The 24,717-nt window shown below is 46.8% G+C and overlaps 4 protein-coding genes across 5 annotated transcripts; 2 read left to right on the forward strand and 2 right to left on the reverse strand.

Moving 5' to 3' along the window:
* The first annotated feature begins 3,082 nt into the window (after positions 1-3,082).
* LOC120669593 (acylphosphatase-like) lies at positions 3,083-3,807 on the forward strand. The gene has a single exon (XM_039949384.1). The coding sequence runs from the start codon at positions 3,138-3,140 to the stop codon at positions 3,549-3,551; it is 414 nt and encodes a 137-aa protein (XP_039805318.1). The 5' UTR covers positions 3,083-3,137; the 3' UTR covers positions 3,552-3,807.
* A 1,331-nt stretch (positions 3,808-5,138) lies between these two features.
* LOC120669594 (acylphosphatase-like) lies at positions 5,139-5,816 on the forward strand. Its single transcript, XM_039949385.1, has one exon. The coding sequence runs from the start codon at positions 5,223-5,225 to the stop codon at positions 5,568-5,570; it is 348 nt and encodes a 115-aa protein (XP_039805319.1). The 5' UTR covers positions 5,139-5,222; the 3' UTR covers positions 5,571-5,816.
* Positions 5,817-5,883: 67 nt separating this feature from the next.
* LOC120669591 (protein NRT1/ PTR FAMILY 3.1-like) lies at positions 5,884-9,132 on the reverse strand. The gene is made up of 4 exons (XM_039949382.1): positions 8,948-9,132; positions 8,607-8,824; positions 7,960-8,528; positions 5,884-7,175 (listed from the first exon to the last, which is right to left on the reverse strand). The coding sequence occupies exons 1-4, from the start codon at positions 9,021-9,023 to the stop codon at positions 6,242-6,244; spliced, it is 1,797 nt and encodes a 598-aa protein (XP_039805316.1). The 5' UTR covers positions 9,024-9,132; the 3' UTR covers positions 5,884-6,241.
* Positions 9,133-18,313: 9,181 nt separating this feature from the next.
* Positions 18,314-24,371, reverse strand: LOC120669826 (ubiquitin receptor RAD23d-like). Of its 2 annotated transcripts, none has more exons than XM_039949680.1 (12): positions 24,134-24,371; positions 23,515-23,676; positions 22,603-22,662; positions 21,870-21,952; positions 21,729-21,797; positions 20,996-21,170; positions 20,518-20,682; positions 19,858-19,965; positions 19,733-19,780; positions 19,512-19,624; positions 19,357-19,435; positions 18,314-18,668 (listed from the first exon to the last, which is right to left on the reverse strand). In XM_039949680.1, the coding sequence occupies exons 1-12, from the start codon at positions 24,197-24,199 to the stop codon at positions 18,543-18,545; spliced, it is 1,254 nt and encodes a 417-aa protein (XP_039805614.1). In that variant the 5' UTR covers positions 24,200-24,371; the 3' UTR covers positions 18,314-18,542. The 2 variants fall into 2 exon arrangements, with proteins under 2 accessions (XP_039805614.1, XP_039805613.1); XM_039949679.1 differs by having other exon boundaries at positions 20,996-21,173.
* Positions 24,372-24,717: the final 346 nt, after the last annotated feature.

The raw sequence follows: 24,717 nt of genomic DNA on the forward strand, positions 1-24,717 counted from the left end.
AAATTAGATAGGGGTGGGAGGTTGAAGATGAGGGCATTTTAATCCAAATTTTTTTATAAACACATCGAAAAGATACGTATGTAAAATTATAATGGCAAGAGTAATGGTGTATCTCCAAAACGTGACAATTGTTATAGATCCAATTAACCCATGAATAATTTGCTGGCAAACGAAACTTCCGAGTTGATACGTGGAAGCACTGGACACCTGTTAATGCAATGGCTCAGGAATTCTTAAGGAAAAACAGTAACACTGAATTTCATGAACAATCACGTATAGATGATCTTCAATTCAAGATGATATCTCAATTCACAAAGCCGGAGAACTTGCGCGACTGCATTTGAACGGCTCTCCATAACTCATGTTCTTTCGATTTGCTCAAGTGCGACACTCAATAGGTCTTGTTGACGACCGCTTTTAAGAACTTCAAAAAACTCTGCCCTATATATGACTATGCAACAGACTTGCATGATTATCAGAATAGTTTTATAATTTTTATACCAATAATATATACTCCCTTAATTCTCTTTTGATAGAAAAGAAGAAACAAAGACTGCAATCAGCTCAGCTTTACTCTAGTATATATATATATATATATATCCGTGCACTGGTCGTCTATGGTACACGTAGTTTTATGACCATACAAAACACTGACGAGTCGAAAATAAATTCAGAAGCAAATATGAGATATCATAGATCCAGGTATCACAATCACAACGTAGACCGCCATTTATTTAATATCTAGTATATATATAAATCCGACATTGACGATCGCATCGTTCAAACGGAATAATTACATGACTGTATCTATGATTACAATAATTCCCCTCTACCTAAACAGTGCTATTATCCAAAGATCATCTTAAAACTATAAGAAGACGGTACCCCTAGACCCTAGTGACTCCACAACCATCCATGCATATGCATCCTCTTGCTAGTTGCTACTGCTCCGACATACTATCCGAAGACAAAACAAGAAGAGGATATTATTAGGTGGCAGTTACAACAAGAATTTCAAAAGATCATTCAAAATAAGGTGTGCCTCAAACAAGATGAATCACCTGATTACGGTGACGCTGCAGGAGCATCGGCAGGCGCCGGCGCCGGCATCGGTGGCATTATCGGCGGCACATGTTGCGCTGTCAAAACACATCACCATGTTATGATCAATCCCCTTTCCAAACATAATGGACCATATATATTTGCATGAAAAGGTTGTGTGTAGCTTACTGTTGCAGGACAAGAGCGTTTGGAGCGGCAGCAGGGCGCCACAGGTGAGCGGGAGGATGATCATCCGGACAGGGTCGATGTGCCGGGGCATGATGAGGCTGTTCATGCCGCCGTTCATGCCATGGCAGAGGCAGATGGGGGCGTCGCGGATGACCGCCTTGAGGCCGTCGCAGCACGCGGCCGGAGCCGCCAGCACGGTGAGGTTGGTCAGGTAGTCCATGCACGGCACCATGCCGATCAGCGGCGTCATGCACTCCGTCAGCGCCGGCGGCGGCGGCGGCGGGGCGCTTGCAGTGGTGGGCTGGGGTGGGACTACGCCGCCGGGCGAGCCCGGCGACGGCGCGGTGTTGTGGAACGTCGTGGGGCGCAGCACTTGGTCTGCCCCGCCGCCGAGTCCTTGGATCGTCCTCGCTTCGGACGGCTGCACAGCCGTTGCCGCAGCCACCGCGGCCAAGGCGAAGAGAAGGGCGACGAGCTTGCTGGACGCCATCGACATCGATCTCCTGCGTTTGGGCTGGTTCGTGTGGATGGAATGGAGGGAGCCCTGGGTTGGTCCGAAATTTATAGTCCTCGTGGTGTAAAGATAGCGAATTTGAACGTGCTGTTGTAAGAATTTTGGACATCAGCGCTTTATCTTCTGAATTATGCATCTGTCATCTATCTTCAGAATGGCAACGAGTCCAAGGTGTGTGAGACTCCCTCTGCAGTTCCTTGTGCCTCTACGGTTCAAATAAAATGAAGCGTCCGAACAATCCTGTCAGCTTAAGCACATTGTACATTCTCCCTTTGCTGATAACGTCGACGAGATTAAGTCCGGAAGCAGCACTTGACACTTGTGCTTGGGCTCATCAGATCTCCTGAAGTCCTGATCCGCAAAATTTGAAGAATGCTTCATTCAAGATTAGACACTGTCGACTTGTAAGAGTCCGGCATTCCTAAAAATCAGGCTGAAACATGTTTTACGAAAACTGTTTTTTTAATTAATACGAAAACTGGTTTTGATTTACTTGACCCAACTGGTTTATGCACCTGTCATTTATCTTCAGAATGGAAACGAGTCCAAGGTGTGTCAGATTCTGTCTGCAGTTCCTTGTGTTGTGCCTCTACGGGTCGAATAAAATGAAGCGTACAAACAATCTTGCCAGCTTAAAGCACATTCTGCATTCCCTTTTTTTTCTGAATGCTGATAACGTCGACAAGATTAAGTCCGGAAACAGCACTTGTGCTTGTGTTGATCAGATCCTGAAGTCCTGATCCGCAAAACTAGAAGTATGCTTTTATTCAAGATTAGACACTGTCGACTTGTAAGAGTCCGGCATTCCTGAAATTTTGGGAGGGATTGAGCACATCATGTTCAAACAAAATGCGGCTGTCGTCGTTGAGTTGTGACAGTTTTTTTTTTTTTTGAACCATACCGTATTCTAGTTTTTTTGCTTGTCTGTTGAGCAAATTGAAGTCGATTGGATTTCAAATATTGAAGCCCAGGAATGCTGGTGTTGTCAAGAATCCACACGCTAACAACGAGCTAAAATCTTTTTTTGCTAAAAAGAACAGGTTAAACATGTGTTTTACAAAAACTGGTTTTGAATCGCCACTGTCAAACCAAACCAAGCCAACAAATTAACCAACCGATGGCAGCCCATGCAAAGCCAACCCACACCGGGCTGGTCCGGAAACAAACCAGAACCCAAGGAAACCAACACATGAACTTGGCGAGTTTTGATTTACTTGACCCAACACGTAATACGTCCGGCCCAAGCCCACCTTCTGATTCGGCCCAGTAGTCTACCATACCACCACCAGCATCCACCAGAGGGGAGAACTCAGAATCTCAGATCGAGAGGCCCCTCCGTCCGACCATCTCAAAGAACGCATCGCGTATTCGCGTCCTCCTCGGCTCCTCCAGAATGTTCCCCTCCACCTGCGCCACCGCGCCCCGCTTCCTCCGCCCCTTCACGGCCACCGCGCCCCGCCGCGGCATGGCGGCGTGCGCGGCCGCCCCGTCCGACCCTCCCCCGCCGCCGTCCCCGGCCCCGGCCCCCAAGGCGGTGCGCGTGGTGGTGAAGGGCCGCGTGCAGGGGGTCTTCTTCCGGGACTGGACTGTGGAGACAGCGCGCGCGCTGGGGCTCGCCGGCTGGGTCCGCAACCGCCGCGACGGCACCGTGGAGGCGCTCCTCTCCGGGGACCCGGACAAGGTCGACGAGATGGTGGCCCGGCGGATCCCCGTGGGCCCGCCAGCCGCCGCCGTCACCGCCGTCGTGCCCTCCCCCGCCGACCCGGTCGACCCCGCCGAGGGGTTCCGCCGCAAGCCCACCGCCTGATTGGCGCGGCGCCTGGTTCGTCCGCCGTTTGGTGTCGATGACAACTGCGGATTCTGTAATCGTGTGCTTTGTCGGTCACAAACTCGGTTGAAAAAAAAAATGGTCGAATGCATAATGCTAGTTCTAGTTGTATCGACAGGTTTTTGAATTTAAAGTTTTGATATTTGGATGTGTGACCTTCACGACTGTATCAGCACTTGCTCGTGTAAGATTTGGGATACGACCAGAATTGTGTGAATGGTGATTGCTTGGTGCACTCGTATCCGTGTCCGTGGTCACTCACTATACAGTTGCTCATCGACCATGTTTTTTATGGTCAGGCATGGAGGTGTCTGCCTAATTGCCATAGGGAAAAGCCAAATCGTTTTACACTTGATGAAGCCATGTTTCATTTTTTATAAAATCTGATTAGTGATTACAGGATTGACCCGTTTACCGGAATCATTCACCCTACAATAATCTGAATTGACGGTAGATTTAGGGTCCAAATTGGTGACTCTTAGGTCCATCTCCAAATCTCTTTAGTTCAAATATTCATATTACTTCTCACAATTTAAAAAATAGTATAAATATTTAAATAAAAAAATGGAAATACAATTAAGAGTTACCAATTTACGCCCCACGCTAGATTTTGTCAAAAATGCATTGAGGAATGTGAGCAATAGGGCCGTCAGAGCTACAAATCAAACGAGGCCCAAAAGGCCCAAGCCTCCGCTCTAACATTACTTCGAGCGTTTTTTTTATTTTTTTTATTTTTGAAAATTGTTTTTTACATAAATATATTTTTATTTTCATAATTTACAGTTTTATACCTCTACCGCCCGGCTGCGGGGCGGCAGGGGGCCTGCCGCCCCTCTGCCGGGCGGTAGGGACCTATATGTAAATAAAATTTAGGTTTTCTTACATGAAGACCCCTGACGGGAGGCGGCCGCCTGGCAGCCGGGCGGCGGGCAGCGGGCACCGGCCGCCCGGTGGCGGGGCGTCAGGCTGCTGCTGCGCACTGCTCCATCTACTTGCATTCAATGCGCGTGCCGTGTCGCGATCCATCTTACAAGGAATCACTGGTCCAGCGCGAGGGCCCGGCCATCCTATGTCGTCTCTTGTGAAACGGTGCCGGTGTGGCGGTGTGCAAGGCACGTCCCAGATCCGATCAGGGTGATCACCCGCCCAGGGTCCCTCCCCGCGGATCCCCATCGATCGACGCGGCCACCGTACGCATCGCAGTCACACGGCAAAGAGAGGGTAAGCTACGCACACCTTCTTGGTGTACTACAATTTTTTTAATATATATAACAAACACCTTTCGCGTGCTAAATTGCTTCCAGTTTCATAATATTTTGGAACTATTTGTGATGTAGCCACGTCGTAACTGCTGCTGATCCTTTTTAGCGGCCCGCTATGTCTTGTTTAGGCCTGCTTTTTTCATGTGGATGAAACTATCGTGAAAAATCACGTGCACTAACTGGCGGGATTGAATGCACTATCTGGCGGTAGGGGTATAAAACTGTAAATTATAAAACTAAAAATATATTTTTTGTAAAAAACGATTTTCAAAAATATAAAAATAAAAAACGCTTACTTCGAGAACATTCGCTCTCGGTCGCCGCGGCCCCCTCGTGCACGCTCCACTGCCCGCCGAGTCCCGAACCGCCTCTCGCCGGCGCCGGCGCCATGGCCACCTCCGCGCCCGCCGACGCCTCGTCTCCGCCCGCGCCGCAGCGGCAGACGGAGCCCGCGCGGAAGGCGGTCCGCGTGGTGGTGAAGGGCCGCGTCACGGGGGTCGGGTTCCGCGACTGGACCGCCTCCACGGCCGAGTCCCTCGGTCTCGCCGGCTGGGTCCGCAACCGCCGCGACGGCAGCGTGGAGGCGCTCCTCTCCGGCGACCCCGCCAAGATCGAGGACATGATAACCCGTCGCCTCCCCGTCGGGCCCCCCGCCGCCACCGTCACCGCCGTCGTCCCCTCCCCCGCCGAGCCCGTCGATCCGTCCGCCGGGTTCGAGATCAAGTTCACCGTGTGATCCGCCGCCCGCCCGTCCTGCGGCCGGATCGCTGTGTACTCAGTACTCCTACTAAGGATCGGAGGCGGCACCCAGTACTCCGTTTATCTGCTCTGCAACTGCGAAGTCTCAGCTTGGGGAGTCCATGTCAAATTGTGTGTACAAAACTTCAAGCTTGTTTCCAATTTCTAGGTGGCTTCCAGTACTTGAATAATGAAGTACTATTGAGTTCTAATAAACTGTCAGCTGTGGCATGATTGAAGATAAGAATTGTTTCTGGAATTGCGAAATGTGTTGCATGATTTGGCAGTTTAGCTGGAGAACTGTCAGAAACTGCTTGCCTGAACAATCTCTCTTTATCCCTAATGTACAAGCAAATGCTTACACACACAAATATGCAGTAACATCGAGGTTCAGACTACACTTACCTAGTGCCTGCTTTCTAGTCACAGTACAACTGAGTTGCCACTTTGAGCTTTTGCAATTTACAAATTAGGTTGCTTGCAGCAACATGGAGGTTCAGTCTGTTCCTGACAAATTCGATGTTGCTTGCACCTCCCTCTGTTTCTGATCTAGTACATGACTACAACTGATGCATCAACCGGGAGTTTCAGACAATCTGCCTAGTGCTCACTAATTACCTGCTTTGTACCTATGTAGATCTGTGGAGCTGCACGTCCGGGCAATGCTGCTCAAACCTTCTCCTGCAGCTCCACCAGCGCCTTGCCGCCTTCTTCTTCTTCTTCCTCGGCTTCCTTGTGGAGCTGCACGGGCTTGAACGTGAACCGCTTGGCGCAAATGGCGTAGTACGCCAGGTTCACGAGCTGCAGCATCGTGACGACCCAGTAGTAGTAGTCCAGCCTGCCGTGGTTGATGTTGTCGGGCAGCCAGTTGGCGCCGCCGGGGCCGGCGCTCCACCGGTGCACGGCGTCCACCAGCGCCGTGCTCGCGTAGCTCCCCAGCGAGATGGACAGCCAGAAGAGCGCCGTGGCCGTGCTGCGCATGCTCTCGGGCGCCTGGTCGTACATGAACTCGAGGTGCCCCACGGAGGTGAAGGCCTCGGCCACGCCGTGCAGCGCGTACTGCGGCACCAGCCAGTAGGCGGACAGCGGGGACGTGCCGGCGTCCGCGGCGCCGGCCGCTGCCGCGGCGGCCCTGCGGCGGCGCTCCACGAGGCCGGCGACCAGGGTGGCGAGCGCGCTGAGGGCGAAGCCCACGCCCATGCGGTGGAGGAAGGAGATGCCGCGGTCCAGCCCCGTGGCGCGGCGCGCCAGCGGGACGAGCGCGCGGTCGTAGACGAAGAGGGTGAGGAGCATGGCGAGCAGCGCGAAGACGGTCATGGAGCCCGCGGGGATCCGGAACGCGGAGAGGCCCGGCGCGAGGCGGCGGTCCATGGTGGTCGCCTGCTGCAGGGAGAAGGTGTGCTGCGTCGACGACGCCGTGATCACCAGGATGCCCGCCGCCCAGATGGGGCCCATGCGGATCACCGACTTGAGCTCCTCCACGCGGTGCACCGTGCTCAGGCGCCACGGGTTCGGGACGGGCGGTGGCGATGGTTTGCCGGAGGAGGCGTCGGCCGGCGTGACCAGGTCGCCGTCGGTGACGACCGCCGCGCGGTCCAAGAAGCTGCACACCGGAGGCAAGCGCACACCGGAACAGTGTCAGTTAAACAATAAAAACAGCACCACGTTCAATGTCAAAATGGACAGCATGACGACTTGAACTCGATCATTTCTGTTCTGGATTCAACAGAAAATTATGTAAGAAAAAGGTGTCGTATTTAAATATCTAATGTACCCAGCTTATAGTAATTTGTTGAAATGCTTAAAACACTTCAAACCATGTGGAAATGCTTAAAATATTTTACTAAACTCTGCCACGTTGACAATAAGGTGTTTTCGGATATCCAAACCTTGAATAACTCGTTAAACTACTGTTTTTTTTAAATATAAATAAACTAGTACTGGTTTTCTCATGGTTGTTGCCACCTCTTCATGGATCTAGTTCCCTTATTGGAAAGGAAGGGGAAGAGGAAACACTTAGAACTACTTCGTTCTCTGTCCGCAAGGAATTTCATTCACTAGAGGACATATCCTAGTGTTCCACATGCTAGTGAACCACATGCTAGTGTTGCGACATGGCACCGAGTCCATTTTTGGCGCCACGTGAAGTGGCCTTGTGATATCTTCTGGCCTCTTGTTCATCAATGCAATTGGATTAGATCTCCCATGGCCGTGATCCTTTCTTGTCAATTTCTTGTGTTTTTATCGGCCAAGATTGTCGATCCAATCCATTCATCTAATCATCTTCTCGGCTCGAAACTTGGTTGGAAATAGACAGACTATGGAGTGGCACGGCAGTGAGAGAGCAGAGCAGAGTAGGCAGCAGAGAGGATGCGGCGGCGGCGCACCTGAGCTGGTCCGTGTGCACGAGCTTGCCGTACATGGAGATGGGCGCGTCGAGGTCGTCGTTCTCGTAGAGCGCCGCGGCGTGGACGTCGGCCGCCGGCAGCCGCCGCTTCCTGGCGGCGGCGGCGACCACCTGCGCGAGCCGCGTGAACGGGCTCCCCGCGGGGTCGAGCCGGCGGTACATCGGGTACCCGGAGACGAAGGCGGCGACGGAGACGCCCATGCAGGCGGCCGGCACGCCGAGGCCCCAGCCCCAGCCGACGTTGTCCTGCACGTACACCACCGCCGTGACGGCGACCAGCATGGACGCGCCGTTGCAGAAGTAGTACCAGTTGAAGAAGCCCCAGGAGCGCGCGCGCTCCGCCGCCCGCGACTCGTCGAACTGGTCGGCGCCGAACGCCACGATGCAGGGCCGGTACCCGCCGGCGCCCACCGCGTTGAGGAGCAGGGACGCGTACAGCACCGCCAGCTGCCACGGCGCCGCCTCCTGGCACGCCGCCGCGCCCCCCGGCGTGCACGGCGGGGGACGGAACTGCGGCAGCGCCGCCGACACCGTCAGCAGCGCCATGCCCTGTCGCCGTACGTCGTCAGCGTAATAATTTAGGAGAAGCTGAATCATCTGTTACTGTTGGAGCATGCAGGGGCGCACGATTTGGTAGACGACGGAGGCGGCGGCGATGGTCCAGAAGCGGCCGATGCAGGCGTCGGCGAGGAAGGCGCCGACGAGCGGCGTGGCGGCGGAGGTGCCGCCGAAGTTGGTGAGCGTGGTGGCGGCCTTGGCGAGCGGCATGTGCAGCTGCGTGGTGAGGTACGTCAGCATGTTGGTCGAGAACCCCACCACGGCGAGCTTCTCCGCCACCTCGTTGGCTGCTCGCCGTCGTCGAGCGTACGTGCAAAAGCAAAACCGGACGACCATTAGAGAAGAGCGCGCGCGCGACAGGCACAAGTTTTATTACCAATCGATGCTGCAGGATCAGGGAACTCGCTCACCGAAGATGAAGGGCATTGTTCTGAGGCCGCCCTTCTTCCTGCCCGTCGTGTTCCTCGCGTCGTCCTCCATGGCCATGGCCGCCTCTCCTCCGCCGTCGTCTCAGCTCGTTGTGGTGGAGGGGCGCGACGCGCTCGTGCACGGTGCGGCACGGCCACAAACGTAGGCGATGGCGGCTGCTGCTTTGGCCATCGTCTCCACTCCACTTATTTATATAAGGCCGTGTTTAGTTTTTTTGCAAATTTTTTTTGCAAAAGAATCTTACCAATTTGAAGTACTAAATGAAGTCTATTTACAAAACTTTTTGCACAGATTTAAACTAATCTAATGATGCTAATTAATCCATGATTAATTAATAATTAGCGGATGATTACTGTAGCATCACTGTTGCAATCATGGATTAAGTAGACTCATTAGATTGTCTCGCGATTTACAGCCCATCCATGCAAAACGTTTTGTAAATAGACTTCATTTAGTACTTCAAATTAGCAAGATTCTTTCGCAAAATTTTGTGTTTTTGCGTTTACGGGGTGGGAACTAAACATGACCTGAATTATTAACTGGTTACTCCACTGTGCTAGCTGCAAGGTTATTTTGGCGTTTTGCATGCTAGTCGTAGCAAGAAGAGAGCTAGGCCAAGTTTTACATTTTTGCTGAGAGGCAAAGCACACAATAAGGTGATGTCAAACGCAACATCACCAAAGCAATATAATGCACATCATTGTGACAATTTGTCAGTGACAAAGGTGATGTGGCTATTGCGGTGACAAGTACTTATTCCTAAAAATTTTACTATAGCACCCATCACATTGAATATTTAAACATATGTATGGAACATTAAATACAGTTGCAAAAATAATTAATTACACAGTTCAACTGTAAATGACGAGATGAATTTTTCAAAACTAATTAGTCCATAAATAAACATTAATTGTCAAATAACAATAAAAATACTAAAGTAACTAAACTCAAAAATTTTCGCGGCGTTGTTATAAAGTCTCCTTTCTCCCCGGCCCCCTTTCACATTTCCTGAAAAGAGGGAGACGGTTGGGGCACGCATGCAGTATCTGATTGCATCGGATCAGGATTTCTCGACGACAAGTCCACACGCCTGTTTGGCGTAGTGTACACTGAGTGATTTTGGAAAACAAGATAATTCAAATTAAACACTTAGGTATGTTTGTAGGAGCTAAAGTTGAGTGTTTAACTTTATCACCTGGTCATTCTTAATGCAAGTGTTATATGAGTTTCATTCTCATTAAACGATATGCCACATAGGTAAAACTGATGACATGGCGCGGCATGCAATTTAAGAAGAAAGAAAATAATAGTTTTATGGTGATGAAACTTGGTGTTCACATTTACCAAAAGCTATGAAACTGGTATGAAACCACATTGAGAGGATTTGAATTTCATCTACACACATCCATCGACTTCCATTGGTCACATGGTACATTTGATCATTAATACCTATCAACTATTAAATGTGATAGCTTATCTATGAAAATGTACGATGAAACTATGCATTGAGGGAGTTGGTTTCATTCCAATGTTAAGCTGGCATGGCATTTTTAATAATTGTGCGATGACACTATGCACAAACTTGCAGCTAGCACAGTGGAATTACCAGTTATGCTGACATAGCACTCATATATTTGCTGTTCTTAAGTTATTGCTAAAATTTTGACACTACTGGAAAAACGCATATTCGTCTGCGGCCGTTAGTACCGGTCACGGCTTTGGCCGGTACTAACGTGCAAATTTAGTACCGGGCCAAAAGAACAGTGGCCATGGGAACCTATTAGTACCGGCACTAAAGTGCGCCACCGACAGACTCTGACCTCCGCCTGCTACGGCTAGTGACAATTTAGTACCGGCTGGAGCCACCAGCCGGTACTAAATTGCCGCCAGGAAACTTAGTACCGGCTGGTGGCTCCAGCCGGTACTAAATATGGCTCGTTAGTGCCGGCTCGAACCACCGGCCGGTACTAATGCACCCACTATAAATTGGCGCCTTCTTCTTTCCCGAGTCCGAGCCAGTGCCATTTCACCAGAGAAGCTCGAGCTCGGGGTTTTCTTCCCCTTAGAGAGTTGCCGCCATTTTTTCTAGTTTTAGTGAGTGTTCTAGTCATCCAAGTGCGACAAAGGTTTGAAACTTCATCCTCTCTTCATTGATTGTCTTTATGCTTCGTTTTATGCTCCATAGTTAGAGAAATTTGTGACTTTTGGAAATAGTGAGGATGAGTATGATTTCTTTGATTTATGCAATGATTTGAGATATATAGAACCGATGATTTGAATGTGAGAGTAGGTTTATTGGCTAGGTTGAATGTGAAAAATTTATAGACATATTTTTCAATCATTTTCTATACACCGGAAATGACCGTAGTATTTTTTTTATTTTTAGATTCAAATGAGCATGTGGATAGTAGAAATTTTTAGAATGAGTGTAGACACTTCATGTGATTGTAGTAGATATGACCATAATGTGGATAGTTAATTTTTTTATAATGAATTATTGAAAGAAGTATAATAGATTTTTTTATTATGAAAAGATTATTTTGACACTCTAGTGATGTATTTATTCAGACTCACATTGAAACCATCAAGAAGCTTAAAAAAATCTTTATTTCGAAACAAGTATATGTCGTTAATCTCCATTCAACGGTGATAACACTACATTTCAGGGATACACGATGCGCTATAAGGACGTCGCCAATGGGCTGGTCGCAACACCAGCATTTTCGGTTGATGCGAACACAGCATTTTGTGCAGTTAGCGTGGCCATTGTTGCATTGAGAGCATATCAACGAGCACGCTGCCTGTGCCAAGTGTTGTGTTCCTATTAACCGGAAATGTTGGTATTGCGACTGTCCTATTGTGGATGTACTTGTACCACACCGTGTCCCCCCCGAAAAGTAGTGTCATCACCGCAGGGTCGAGGTTACCGACATATACATTTTCCGAAATAAAGTTTTTTTCTTATAGATGGTTTCTAGATATTGATCAAAAGAGTGTTCGCCTGAAACTGAAGGGTGTCAAAATAATTAGGAGATATAGAGATTTCTTGAGGTGTACGACTCCTTGAGAAAGCCAACATATTATTACCAAGACCTCATAAACATCATCCAAAAAGCATGGGCTTCGCTTCCTCCACAAACATATAGGAATATCGTCACCGCCAGCCCCACTAGAATTCACCACTCACTGGCCGGTACAAATACATATCGCACATCTACTGTCGTTTCTTTAATCAACTTAAATATTTCATAACCCATATATATATATATGTATATATAGATTATGAGACAGGCGCCAAGAAACAACCTATGTGGCTACTACGCATGTGACTACATGATGGATTTTTGCTGCCGCAGCTCGATGTCACAACATGATTTCAATGTACGTAGAATAACATTACTAACAATTACTTGCATTTAGTTCCGTCTAGGTACTAATTCAAAATATTGGTGTTTGCACTTGACAGATTTCTTGCATGGAGAATGACCTCATCCAACCGGAAAGAATCAAAGCAATTCAAGAATCAATCTGTGGATTCCTTCTAGATGAGGTTATAAATCCAACTGGAGAATTTTATGCGAATCCTAGGATAAGTGTGGGTCGAGCGGATCCGAATAAGGACATCAGCGATGATGAGGCGCCTAAGGACCCTTAGTATCTTGTAAAAATTTGTCGGACAAAATTTATGTGCACGACAACTTGTAAATATATTATGAATCCCGAGTTTATTATTAACATATTTATATTAGAAGTACATATAATATTTCAAGTTTGTGTAATTATAATAAATGTATTCAATTGTATGCTAGATACGAATATATACGAATGCACAGACGTGCTAGAATGTGAATATACAGACATGCACGAATACGAATCCGCAAACGTATACGAATACGAATTAGTTGAAACCCAAAAAATAAAAAAATAGAAAAGAAAAAAAAGACATTTAGTACCAGTCGGCACCGACCGGTACTAAAGTGCTCCACCTGCGGCGCCTGCGTGGTAGTTACTTTAGTACCGGTCGGTGTTACGGACCGGTACTAAAGTGCACCATTAGTACCGGGCCGGCTGACCGGTACTAAGTGGCGGGCCATTTAGTACCGGCCAGGCGGTACTGGGCCGGCGCCCGGTACAAACCGGAGGTTACGGCCCGGTACGTATGTGCAGTTTTCAAGCAGTGTGAGGGGCTGTAATATAGTGACTCACCCTATTAGTACTTCTGTTTGGATACCCTAGTGCTAAAATTTTACACTTTCACCTATTAGCATCTGGCTCCAAACTGTGACTGACTGTCAGGCCGGTCACGTTAATTAGCAGCCAGTGGTCATCGGACTGCTGCAAGCTGAATTGTGTGCATATATTGGAAACTGTGCGATGATACCAGGCACAACCTTGCAGCTAGCGCAATGGAGTAACCAGTTAAGCTGACATAACACTCACATCTTTGCTAAATTTTTTAAGTTTTTGCTAAACTTTAGCTCACCCTATTAGCCCTTCTATTTGGATACACTAGTGCTAAAGTTTTACACTTTCATTTATTAGCACCTGGCTCAGCTCCAAACAAATCTCACCCAAATGACTGACAGGCCGGTCACGTTAATTAGCAGCCAGTGGTAATTAGGGTTGAAAACGGTCGGAAACGGTAATTATTCGGTAATCAGTTTTTTGGTCGTTTTTCTTTGATTGCGAATAAATAGGATATAGAATCTTGTATACAAATTTGTATTCTTGTTTTGAGCATTGAGCTTGTAAAGATTCAAAAAAGGTAAACCTCAAATTCATCCTATATTTTCTCAAATGATAGATATAAAATTCGGTATGGATTCGGAAACAAATTCGGTATGTTTTTCACTTTTTTTTGTTGTAGGGAGCAAATAATGCATAAAATAATTTATGCAGAATTTTATTCTTATTTGTAATAATGTGCTTGATAATATAAGAAATGATCACCATCCAATTTTATACATATCTATTTTAAAATATTAAATTTGTTCGAACAGTTCAGATTACCGTTTTCAACCCTAGTGGTAATCGGACTGCTGCAAGCTGAATTGTGTGCATATATTGGAATGAATATTTGGCCCCTGATTTCCATTGCAAACTAATAAGCTCATCATGCTCGAAAATAGAATACAATCTGGCTGTGCATCTCGCCGCCGCCGTCGGCCGGGCGGCCTCGCATGCAGGACCCGGCCGGCGCGGGGAATCTCCTTCCTGTGGGAAGGAGATAGCTAGATGCAAATCGCTTGTAAAAAACGTATGGTTAACAAGAACAGATGCAGTGGTGTTCCATTAGATTCGACATGCAGGATCGCGCGACGGCATTGTTGAAGATCTGCTTCAGTCCCAGGTCGTCACTACGGTCGTTTCAAGCCGCCCGATGGATCCAAATAGTTGGCAGTCGCAAATATTTCCATGATATCTTTCTCACAAAAAAAGAATATCTGTGCATGATTGCCGCCACCTGTGTGGTGAGATGACGATGGAGGAGCGTGTGGCAGTGGCACGTGTCTGCTTGAAGTGGAGGCCTCTGCCTCGGAAGCTTGCGAGACGGAAGGAAGAACGAACGTCTCCTGCCATCGTATCACAGGTCCGTGTGCAGAAGCTACACTCCACGCGCTAGCTAGACAACTCCACGGTTCTGCTGCTTTCCTGGTCTCGCAAATGCAACGCAATGATCTCGGGCGTCGGTTAGTTCTCGATCGGACGACGGGCGGAGCACGGCGGAACGCGACGCCGGCCGCACTGCACGGCGGCGCTTGGGATCGACAAGCAGACGGCGCCAAATGAATCGGCCGGCCGGGCGAATCAGCAAGCGGATCCTGTGATCCTGCCTCCTCGCCAACCACATGCTCAGCCACCAGCCGATCTAGCTCTGCCGCTTGAACCATATCCTCTAGAAAGTCTGATGATAGTATAGACGACGACGGGACTGATGATTGCCTCGACTCAGCTCTATCTCATCACTAGCTAGCCAAGGCCACCATGGCACTAACATACGTATGGAGTAGTATATGATTGATGCGTGCTTGGACCAACGACCATGGGATTAGAGAGCAGACCGTCCTTGGTCAGAGTGCCTCAGTGGTTGGTCATATTATAGACTAGCCTCTTCCGTCCGATCCGTCTTCGTCTTCCTCGCGTCACACACGAGCTAGCCGCAAAGAACAGTGGCAAGAAGTGGACGTGGGCTGTGCAGGGTTTGAAATTTCGGCGAAATTTCGCCGAATTTCGGCAAAATTTTTCGTTTCCGTTCGGTACCGGGAAAAAATATTTCGGTATTTTCGGAAAATTTCATTTTGAAAATTCAAAATTAAAAAAATTCGGCCGAAATTCGCCGAAATTCCGGAACGGAATTCCGTTTCCGCTGATCACCGGGATTTCACCGGAAAACGAAATGGTTAACCCTGGGGCTGTGTAGGTTGGCGTTGGCTGCGTTTACCTAGGCTCTCCTCGTTTTTCCTGCATCTCTGATGATTCTTTCACTTTTGCAGTTGCATGCCATGCATTGGCCGTGGCGAATGAAGAGAGAGCGGGACAAGAGCAAACAGGCAGGCAGGCTGACAGACTGGTCTGTTAGAGAGAGAGAGAGAGGAACGTGCACCGGTGCACGGATGCCCGTTCTCTTAAATCTGCATCTGCATGCATGGTTTTTGGTCTTGGTCACATCTTCTTGAGTAATACTGAGGTCGATAGCATGGGAAGGCATCAGAATGCTCCAAAGCCGTGTTTAATTCCCCAAAATGCCTTTTTTTTTGCATCGAAGACCATGTCCCCTCTCACGGAGCACGCTACCCAATACAAAAATTTTCACTCTAACTTCTAAACCATAAACCTTAAAGGGAGGCTGTGTTTTCTTTGCACGGAAAGGTGCAATGGCAGCGTTGGGTTTGGGGATCGGTAGTTCATAGCTGCTTGCTAGGAGTTCAGCAATCAGCGCCAAGGAGACGTCAGTCGGATGGTGACAACTGACAAGGCAAAGTGAGTGAATTTATTAAACGTGAATTCCGACACACATTTGAAATATTAAACGTGAATTAATAATAATAAAATTACAGATTCTGCTTGTAAACCACGAGACGAATTTATTAAATTTAATTAATCTATCATTAGCAAATGTTTACTGTAGCACCACATTGTCATATTATGGCGCAATTAGGTCAGAAGATTCGTCTCGTAATTTACACGCAAATTGTGCAATTGATTTTTTATTTTATCCACATTTAATACTTCATGCATGTGTCGAAACATTTGATGTGACGTTTTCGGCCAAACAATATGGCGGCCGGAAATCTTTACAACCATGCACGGAACGGCGGACCATCAACTGTTACACGTAGCGAGAGGCATGGTAAAAAAAAGGTTTTTTCTTTCACTGCTGCTGCGGTTTTGTTGCTAGTTTACCTTTCTGCGCGGCCTTTTAGTTTAATTTGTTCGTGCAAAGAGCAAAGTAGCATGGTAATATTTTTTTTTACTCTGTAGCATTGTTGCGATGCGAGTGGCTGTGATGCAAATCTCGGACAAACCCCCCAGTCACGAGTTCACATGACCGCCTCAATAATTCAGGCCTGGTATGCCTCAGTCATGAACTCATGCTTAGAGCAGAGGTACGGTCTTCTTGTTGGGTGATATAAAATCCAAAAGGGAAACTGATCGAGCACCTTGATGAATTTGTCTCTATATATAGTTTTCCAGTCCATGACTCAATTTGTTTAATTTGCTTCGACATGGTACTCCCTCCATTCTAGAATAGACGGTGTGATATGGTTTTGGATGGTTATTAGGATTAGTCATGGACTATTAACTACTCTTATATATTGCCAGGTTTGTAGAAACGAAATCACCACCCACAGGAAATGATATTACTCGTATAGCAAAATTTACTTTACAAAGGCTAATTTTATAAGAAAAAATAATAAAACAACCCTATACATTGCTTAGAGTCTAATATTCTCCAAAAGCCAGTCACAAAGAAAAAAAGATTCTCCAAAAGCCTTTTTTTTCCCCGGCAAAGGCTCACCCCGTGCTCCACCCTAGTGCGCACACGCTCAACTGGTTCCGTATGTTCTCTCTTTTTTTTTTTGCGGGTGTATGTTCTCATTTATTTTGAGCCGCTAGTGTAGTCTTTATCAAATTAAAGACAATGATTGTCTAGCGGCAATTTTTTTTTAGAAAAGCAGTTTTTTTTTCAAAAAAAAAAAAGATTGTCTAGCGGGGGCTGCTAGACTCGTGCAAATCTTTCCTCCGCTGCATGTCGATAGGCAAGCTTCAGTTCCATTCCATGTTGCGCCGCGCGGCTCCTCTTGCTGCACCGGTCGCCTGCTACGTCGTACACTCACTTTGACACCGCCACGCCACGGCTTTCCGCATGCCGACACGCTCATCGTCATCGATCCCGACGGCCAGCGTACTTTCACATCGCCGCTGCTTTCCGCCGCATGCCGACGAGGCGCCAGTGTCTGTCTACCGGGCAGGGCAGGCAACAGTGCTAGGCAGGGGCAGATTCAGCGGTGGTCTAGAGGGGCTGGATCCATGGAACCCCTCCTAAACTCTTTCTATATTTTTTTGACATGAATACACTATGATATGAAAAGAGACTAAAGTTGTTTAGAAGTAGACGATAGCCCCTCCTAAAAATTATTCTAGCTTCGCCACTGGTGCTACAGAAACTGTGTCCAGTGCCACCGCTGCTGAGGAGTGGAAAATCTCAGGGACTCGGTGGTGTTAGGCACCGTGGTGTTACCGTTGCATGCCACCGACCGGTCACGTCTGCGCGTACTCATCTCCCGCTGGGGCGGGGGGCGCTCGAGCTGGTAGCCGTCTCCTGACCTGTGCTCTGCTCGTCGGGAAACCACCGCCCGCGAGGCAATCATGCACGGGCGACGTCGTATCTTGTGCGTTGAGGAGTGTAGGACGAGGCCAAAACGGTCGGTTTAGCTTGGGCACGAGCACGACAACTTTCTGCAAGAGCCCGACAATGGATCGAGTCTTCCGTGCGGTTGCTTTTCCTCTAATCTAAACGAAGGAAAACAAACAAATAAATCGCAGGCTGCAAACGACAAGCACCGCTCAAATAAATCGCAGCAGCAAATGATGAAATGGACAGTTCTCATCAGGTGATCGGGATTTTCTAACACGATTCAAGGAATGCGTACAACCTGCCGCATACCATGGGAGACCGCATGTCTAATGGCATCCCATCGCTGCATTCGAGAAGCGCCACCGCCCACCGATCCAACATCACAGACGCATATAGTTTAGCATGGAAACCATACATTATCCCCACCTTATTACTTGCGAAATAGAGTAATGTGCAGCAGCATTCAACTTTGTAAAAGCTGGGCGGCTGAGCGAACTGATTTTGCACAAACACCAAGAGTGCACGAAATATGGAATTAATATGTACTTAGAAAGCATTCCAGACACATATATGGAAAAAAAAACATAGTCAGCAGCACTGCATAGACGACCAGGTATTTCTCAACTGCCACAAGGAATAAGAACTGACACTGAGCTGCTCTGCTTCTCCCTGAGTTTCACCACCTCCACCCCCACGATATATCACCAATCTAGCATCTATTGCGGCGGCTCGTCAAACTCATGGCCGTGATCCAGGAGGTAGTTGGCAGCAAGCTCCTCGTCCTTGTTGCAAGCAAAGAATACCTCCAGCACAAGCTCACGATTGAACCCCATTCCCTCGAGCTGTCCAAGAATATATATGAATGAAAGTAGGCAAGAAAACAGAACACTATTCCTAATCATTAGATAGTTCTGCAAGTAAACATAATTGGTGCACAATGTGATGACAGGTTCTGTGTTGGAAGTCTGGTTATCATAGCAAGCAATACACCAGTAATGACAGAAGCAGATTATATAAAACGTTTATGTAATCCTTACAGATTTGGAAGAACCTTACAGATTTGGAAGAACTATAGTAATTTTTCTGGCCATTGTTATATGTAAACAATTGGTAGGGCATCAATTTCTATACAACTATACATATTTGTGTGCACTATCCATATCCCCATTCTTGACGCATGCAAAAGTATGTCATACAAACAAAGCAAACTCATTTTACAGCACCGTAATTACTTGAATTCGCATATTAATTTGAATGTTAATTCTCAAAAGTTGCTAAAAACAAAATCTGAGATTACCACATGAATTTGACTAGTGCATTCTGGAAAATTGCCTGCCACTAGTGCGTACAAAGGTGCGCACTAATGTAAAATAAAAGTGCTATGTTTCCTCAGCTACATTATCCATCTAGCTTGTTCAACTTAGAACAAAAGACCAGAATACTCAGAATTATGAATGCAAAGTTACTTGAAGTGACAGAAAAATGTTTTATAAAGAACTCCAAATAAGTTGAATTATAAAAGAAATGTACCCGCTGGATAGCCTCCCGTTCCTCCGGAGTAACTGTCACCGCTTGTGGCATGGCTGCTGCTAGTTGACCTAGTATGTTTCTGGTCCACCAGAGCATAATGTAAATATTTCTGTACACTTACATGGCAGATTCACAAAGTTATGCAGTTTTCTTACCCTCCAGCACCACCCTCAGGACTTTCATTCACCAAGCGGAGAAACTCAGCCTGATTTTCCTGAATCAACCGCAGGATTTGTGGGTTTTGTTTGCCAAGCTCTTGAAGCATTGGCTGTTAATCAACAGAATCACACAACCATTAGCCACGTGCCGAATGAAAGATTATCAAACATAAAAGAGGGACAAAGATTACTAAATAACAACAAACTTGTAAAGGCACCTGTAAGATTTGAGGATTAGCCTGGACCAATTGAAGCAGTGCTTGAAACTGAGAAGGAAAAATAACAGTTAGATCATTGCAGGGCATCAATGACTTCTTTCTTTAAGAAGCTGCACAGCTTCTACCTGTGGAAGCTGTCGCAAGGCATCAAGGGCACCAGCTCCTGCACCAGCACCAGCACCAGCACCAGCACCAGCACCAGCAGCTGGATTGGCCCCACCACTTGGAACACCCTTAGCATTAGAATAGGAAAACGAAATCATATTATAGAAAGGGAACGTCACTTTCAGGATAAACATGGGAACAAAAAGGTCAAGTGGCTTATGTGACCAGGACACAACCCTGATCATACATGGATTTGCCAGCATGAGAAAACAGCTAAATGACATGGCGTTTCTTTTCAAGAACATCTAGCAAAATGTTATTACACTATCTTTCCCAGAAAATCAAGCCGATATTCTCATAATGGCAGTTGATTAGCATGAACATCGATTACGTAGGTACAGTGAATAGCTTCTGAAAACAATATTTCACATAAACAGCTAACCATATGGCTACAAATGCTATGACGTTTTTTTTAAGAACATCTGGCAAAATGTTATGACATTGTCATTTCCAGAAAATCAAGCTGGCATTTCTCATAATGGCAGTTGATTAGCACGACATAAATTAGTAGGTAGTGTCTTCCAAAAATAGCAGTTATTAGCATAATAATAAAAGCTTCAAATACTAGATTCCATGCCAAACTAATAAAAAATTATCAAAGGTACATTGACAGCACATACCTGAGGAAAAAGGTTTAGAGGATTTGCATTAGGCCCTGCAGAGGCAGGGGATGGCTGCAATGGTGGTGCAGCTGCAGCCTGAGTAAGTGGAGACTGTGGATTTGTTTGTTGTCCAGAAGCAGGTGCTCGAGCCACAGGCGGGGCCTCAACATTCTCAGGAATTCCCTACCAATGGTAAACCAGATGCAGCTTCAGTATGGATCTGTATGCAATCCTTTGCACCAGTAATGATAGAAACTGAAGCTTAAATGTATCATGTATATTTTTCCTTTCAATAGTAACATAATCCCATCACATGCAGTCTCCTTTTTGTGGGGGGGGGGGGTGAATAAAGCATAAAATAATCTTTCCTCAAGCCAAACAGGAACGCATTGCAAAGACACTTTCAATATTTTTTAGCAAATTAAAAAATTGAGCACATCATCAGCAGGGTATGAAAGTTATGCATTGGAAAATAATTTGTTAACATGGAACTTACAGAATATAGATAGTCTATTGCCCTCTCAGGGTTATTATATGCAGCACGTAGAGCACGGACAACAGTATCACGTTCCCATGTACCGCCACCCATGTCAAGAATCTGTTGGATAGTCTGTTCTAGATTGCTACCAGAGACAAGGTTTGATGCTGCCTGACCGTACACATCAGCATCACTGCTGTCCACATGAAAGAACAGGATTAATTTAACAAACTAGAAGAGAATGACATCGAATGGACACTTTTAAGGTTCTTTTTCTAAGCTATGTACAAGAGAATAAAATTCAGTGGCACAAATATGAGCCATCCTGTGAAGTATGATATCAATGAACTGAGGCTAAAAAATTAACTTTATATACATATATATACATTTTATTTAGGTTTTCATTAGTGTTCAATTCAAAATTATACCATCCACAGCATGGCCACCAAGACTCAGTTTATGTGACTAAAGATGCAAAAGTAAACAAAAATGCCCATAGCATTGTAGTTTAGTTGGTCTATGATTTTTACTGCGATCACAAGAATTAATCTTTTGTTTACAATACATCCGAAACAATACTTAATGGAGCTAATGATAGTTCTCCAATCAGTTTTGCACAAATGCAAGAAACACAAAAATGGGATCACATGCAGTATGCCTAAAATGAAAGCCTGTTCCTTATTTCTACAATTGAAAGAGATCCATGGACAGCTTTCAAACAGTGATTATTAAGGCTCTGAGTGGGGCTTACGATGCAGCAACTGTAGCAGCTGGAGCAGTAGCAGCAGGAGCAGGTGAAGGCTGTGCAGTTGGAGGCGCCCTGTCAAAGGTAACGGTAATATAAGAGAAGCCTGATAGGGTTTCCACACAAGGTTAAGGAGAGAGAGCTCACGTTACTGCCGCGGCAACAGGCGCTTGAGGAGGTGTTGATCTTGCAACTGAAGCAGCAGGGGCTGCAGGCGTAGCAAGTTGGGCCTATTGCAGAATTAACAGATAAGAATTTCAGAAACCTGTCAGTAACAGTGCTGTATGAAACAAATACAATAACATATTTCACATACAAGTATCGCATAGCATGTATTTATGTCCTTTTGTATGTAAAAACAGCTTAAATGGTCAACACATATGTGATGATGCTAAAAAAGAAGTAACCAAAGGATTCAAATTAGACAATGCTCTCTTGAGACTGTAACTCATTGATTGAAATGACAAATCCGTTGCTAATTCATCATCCCAAAGTGTCCATTAAAACAAATAGGGATGTGACATGGAAGAACACTCCTGACATGGCATCAAATGATTTACATGTCATCATGTGTTTGGTGAATATGAGGGGAGAAATGCAGGTAATAAAGGGTGGACTTATACAGGAAAAGGGACTAGCTGTAAATTATAAAAAACGAAAGACACATCAGTCACATATTTGGTATTTATGTTCCCACAAGACAATTAAGCCATAGCAGTCCCTATTTTTGTACTAATGTTCCAATGCATAAAAAAAGACTACCAAATATGGAATGTAACTGATTGTTTCAGCCCAAGTATTGTTTCATTGGAACCTAGAAGAACGGCACTGAAAAAAATGAAAGCTAGAGCAACCAAATTAAATATACGAATATACTCACCGGAGTTGCAGGAGCTTTTGCAGGAGTAGCGGTAGAAGGTCCACTTGACGATGCCTTAGCCTACAAAATTTCATTTTATGCATGTCAGATACAATAGAACATAAGATTACAAGCTAATATCACCTTCATACAATAAATCATTGGCAGTTCTTACTAAGGATGTGAAATGAAAAATGTTTAACACTAAGATATTAATGTTTTCCAATAATGTGACAATCGATGAGTCCTCTCCTCATAAAATTCACAGCACTCAATACAAAACTTTTCATCTTTCTGTTTTTCCTATCACATTGAAAGCAACCAATCCTCATTCAGGCAATTAGAGGTTGCATTTTATTTGAAATGCAGTCCATAACTTGAAAAATGTTGCCATCAAATTTCACATATCAGTGGTCAGAAGTTATTGCAGAGTAAATACGGAGAAACTGGAAAAGGCAAAAGATGAAATCCAACTCTGCATATGATAAATCTGATGTTTCATTTTTGTAGAGTACAAATAATCTGGATCTACAGAATTGAGGGGATCAAATAATGTTTGCTTTCATTGAAACATGACACAATTTACATGGAAATCAAAAAAGAAACGTGTTACCATGTCCAATGTTTTGGTAAATGGGTGCACAATTCTAAAGCACAAATCAGTAAATAAGACAACTGTCTACCTAAGTTAACTTGGAGCAACAGAAGGCAGTGAACAAATGTAATTACTACTTTACTAGCACCACACCCATGTCCTGATACGCATATCAGGGGAAGTAAAGTAGAATAGGAAAGCAAGCGTAATGAAACCAACCTACAACATTCAATACAAACGTGGCAAAATTTACGTGCAAACTGGCATCAGTTTCCAGTGAATGAATTGCTGCGCTATTGACTACATGATCAACTGCAACAAACCATAGCATCAAGTACCTTGGACAGCATTATAACAAGGAAGCTGTTCTCAGCAACTTTGTTGCTTTCCAAAGTGGTGTCATCCTTGAGAATTTTCCCTTGGTATATGAGCAACTGGTTGTCGGCGGGGTAGACGCTCTGTCCCTGAGTCGTCTCGATGATCCGCTTCACCCCAGCAACCTGCACAAGCAGAGCAGAGCAGTGAGTAGGCTGCTGCAGGACTTTAGAGACGAACTCAAGCAACACAAATCAAGCGCCGGGGCATGCTGAATCAACCGCCCGACGCAGGAAACCGCGCCGCATTACAATCTATACTGCACGATTACACAAACGACACACACCCCACGACGTCGAACCCCAACCTACACAGCAAACCCTAAATTGCATCCCATGAGAAACCAACGCTCGAAATCCAGCTAGGCAGAAGGCAGTCGCCCCCAATCGCCGGCCGGGCTGGACGGCCCCGAAACAAAAACCCTAGATTCAGATCACCGCCGCCCCGCGCCCCCACCGGCCGGGCGCGCAATCCCGGCGCCGCGCCGGCCCGAATCGGGCGAAACGGCCGTGAATTGCACGGAATCGCTCGGATTGGAGTGGAACGAGACTAGAGAGGGGCGCGGGAGGAGGGGGGCCGTACCGTCTCCTCGGGGCTCGCCTCGATCTCGAAGCTGGTGCCCTTCAGGGTCTTGACGTTGAGCTTCATCTCGCCCTCCGCCGCCTCGCGCACTCTCTCCCCTCGCACTGGCCGGCCGACTCAGGGTTTCGCTGCCTCGCCTTGGGGTTCGACCTCGCGAAGACGACGGACGAGAGCGCACGGGGAGTTATAGGTCGGAAAAAAAATCGGGAGGGCCGCAGGGGTAGGGGGATACTAGTGATAATCAGCGCGAGGCGCCGGAGCCCGGCACCTACACGCTCTCGCTGTCCCGTGGGGATACGTCAGGTGGACCCGGGGCGTGGTGGATCGGGATTCGGGAGACGGCGAGGCGGTGGGGTTTGATCCGCCTGCGCGTCGCGGCGTGTGGGCACGGAGTGGAGGAAGGGCGGGCGCTGGCAGAGGGGATGGGAGGCCACAGAGTGGGCGCGCGTACGGGATCCTGGGAGATACTTGGCGGCGAGGAAAGGGTGCGGATGGGCCTCTGATTGGGCTGGCAGCGAATGGGAATATTGCGGAGGATGGAAGCCTCCTGGAACCTACGGATGAGGCTGGGCCGGCAGTCGAGC

This window comes from Panicum virgatum, chromosome 4N, assembly GCF_016808335.1.
Source record: "Panicum virgatum strain AP13 chromosome 4N, P.virgatum_v5, whole genome shotgun sequence".
NCBI lineage: Eukaryota > Viridiplantae > Streptophyta > Magnoliopsida > Poales > Poaceae > Panicum > Panicum virgatum.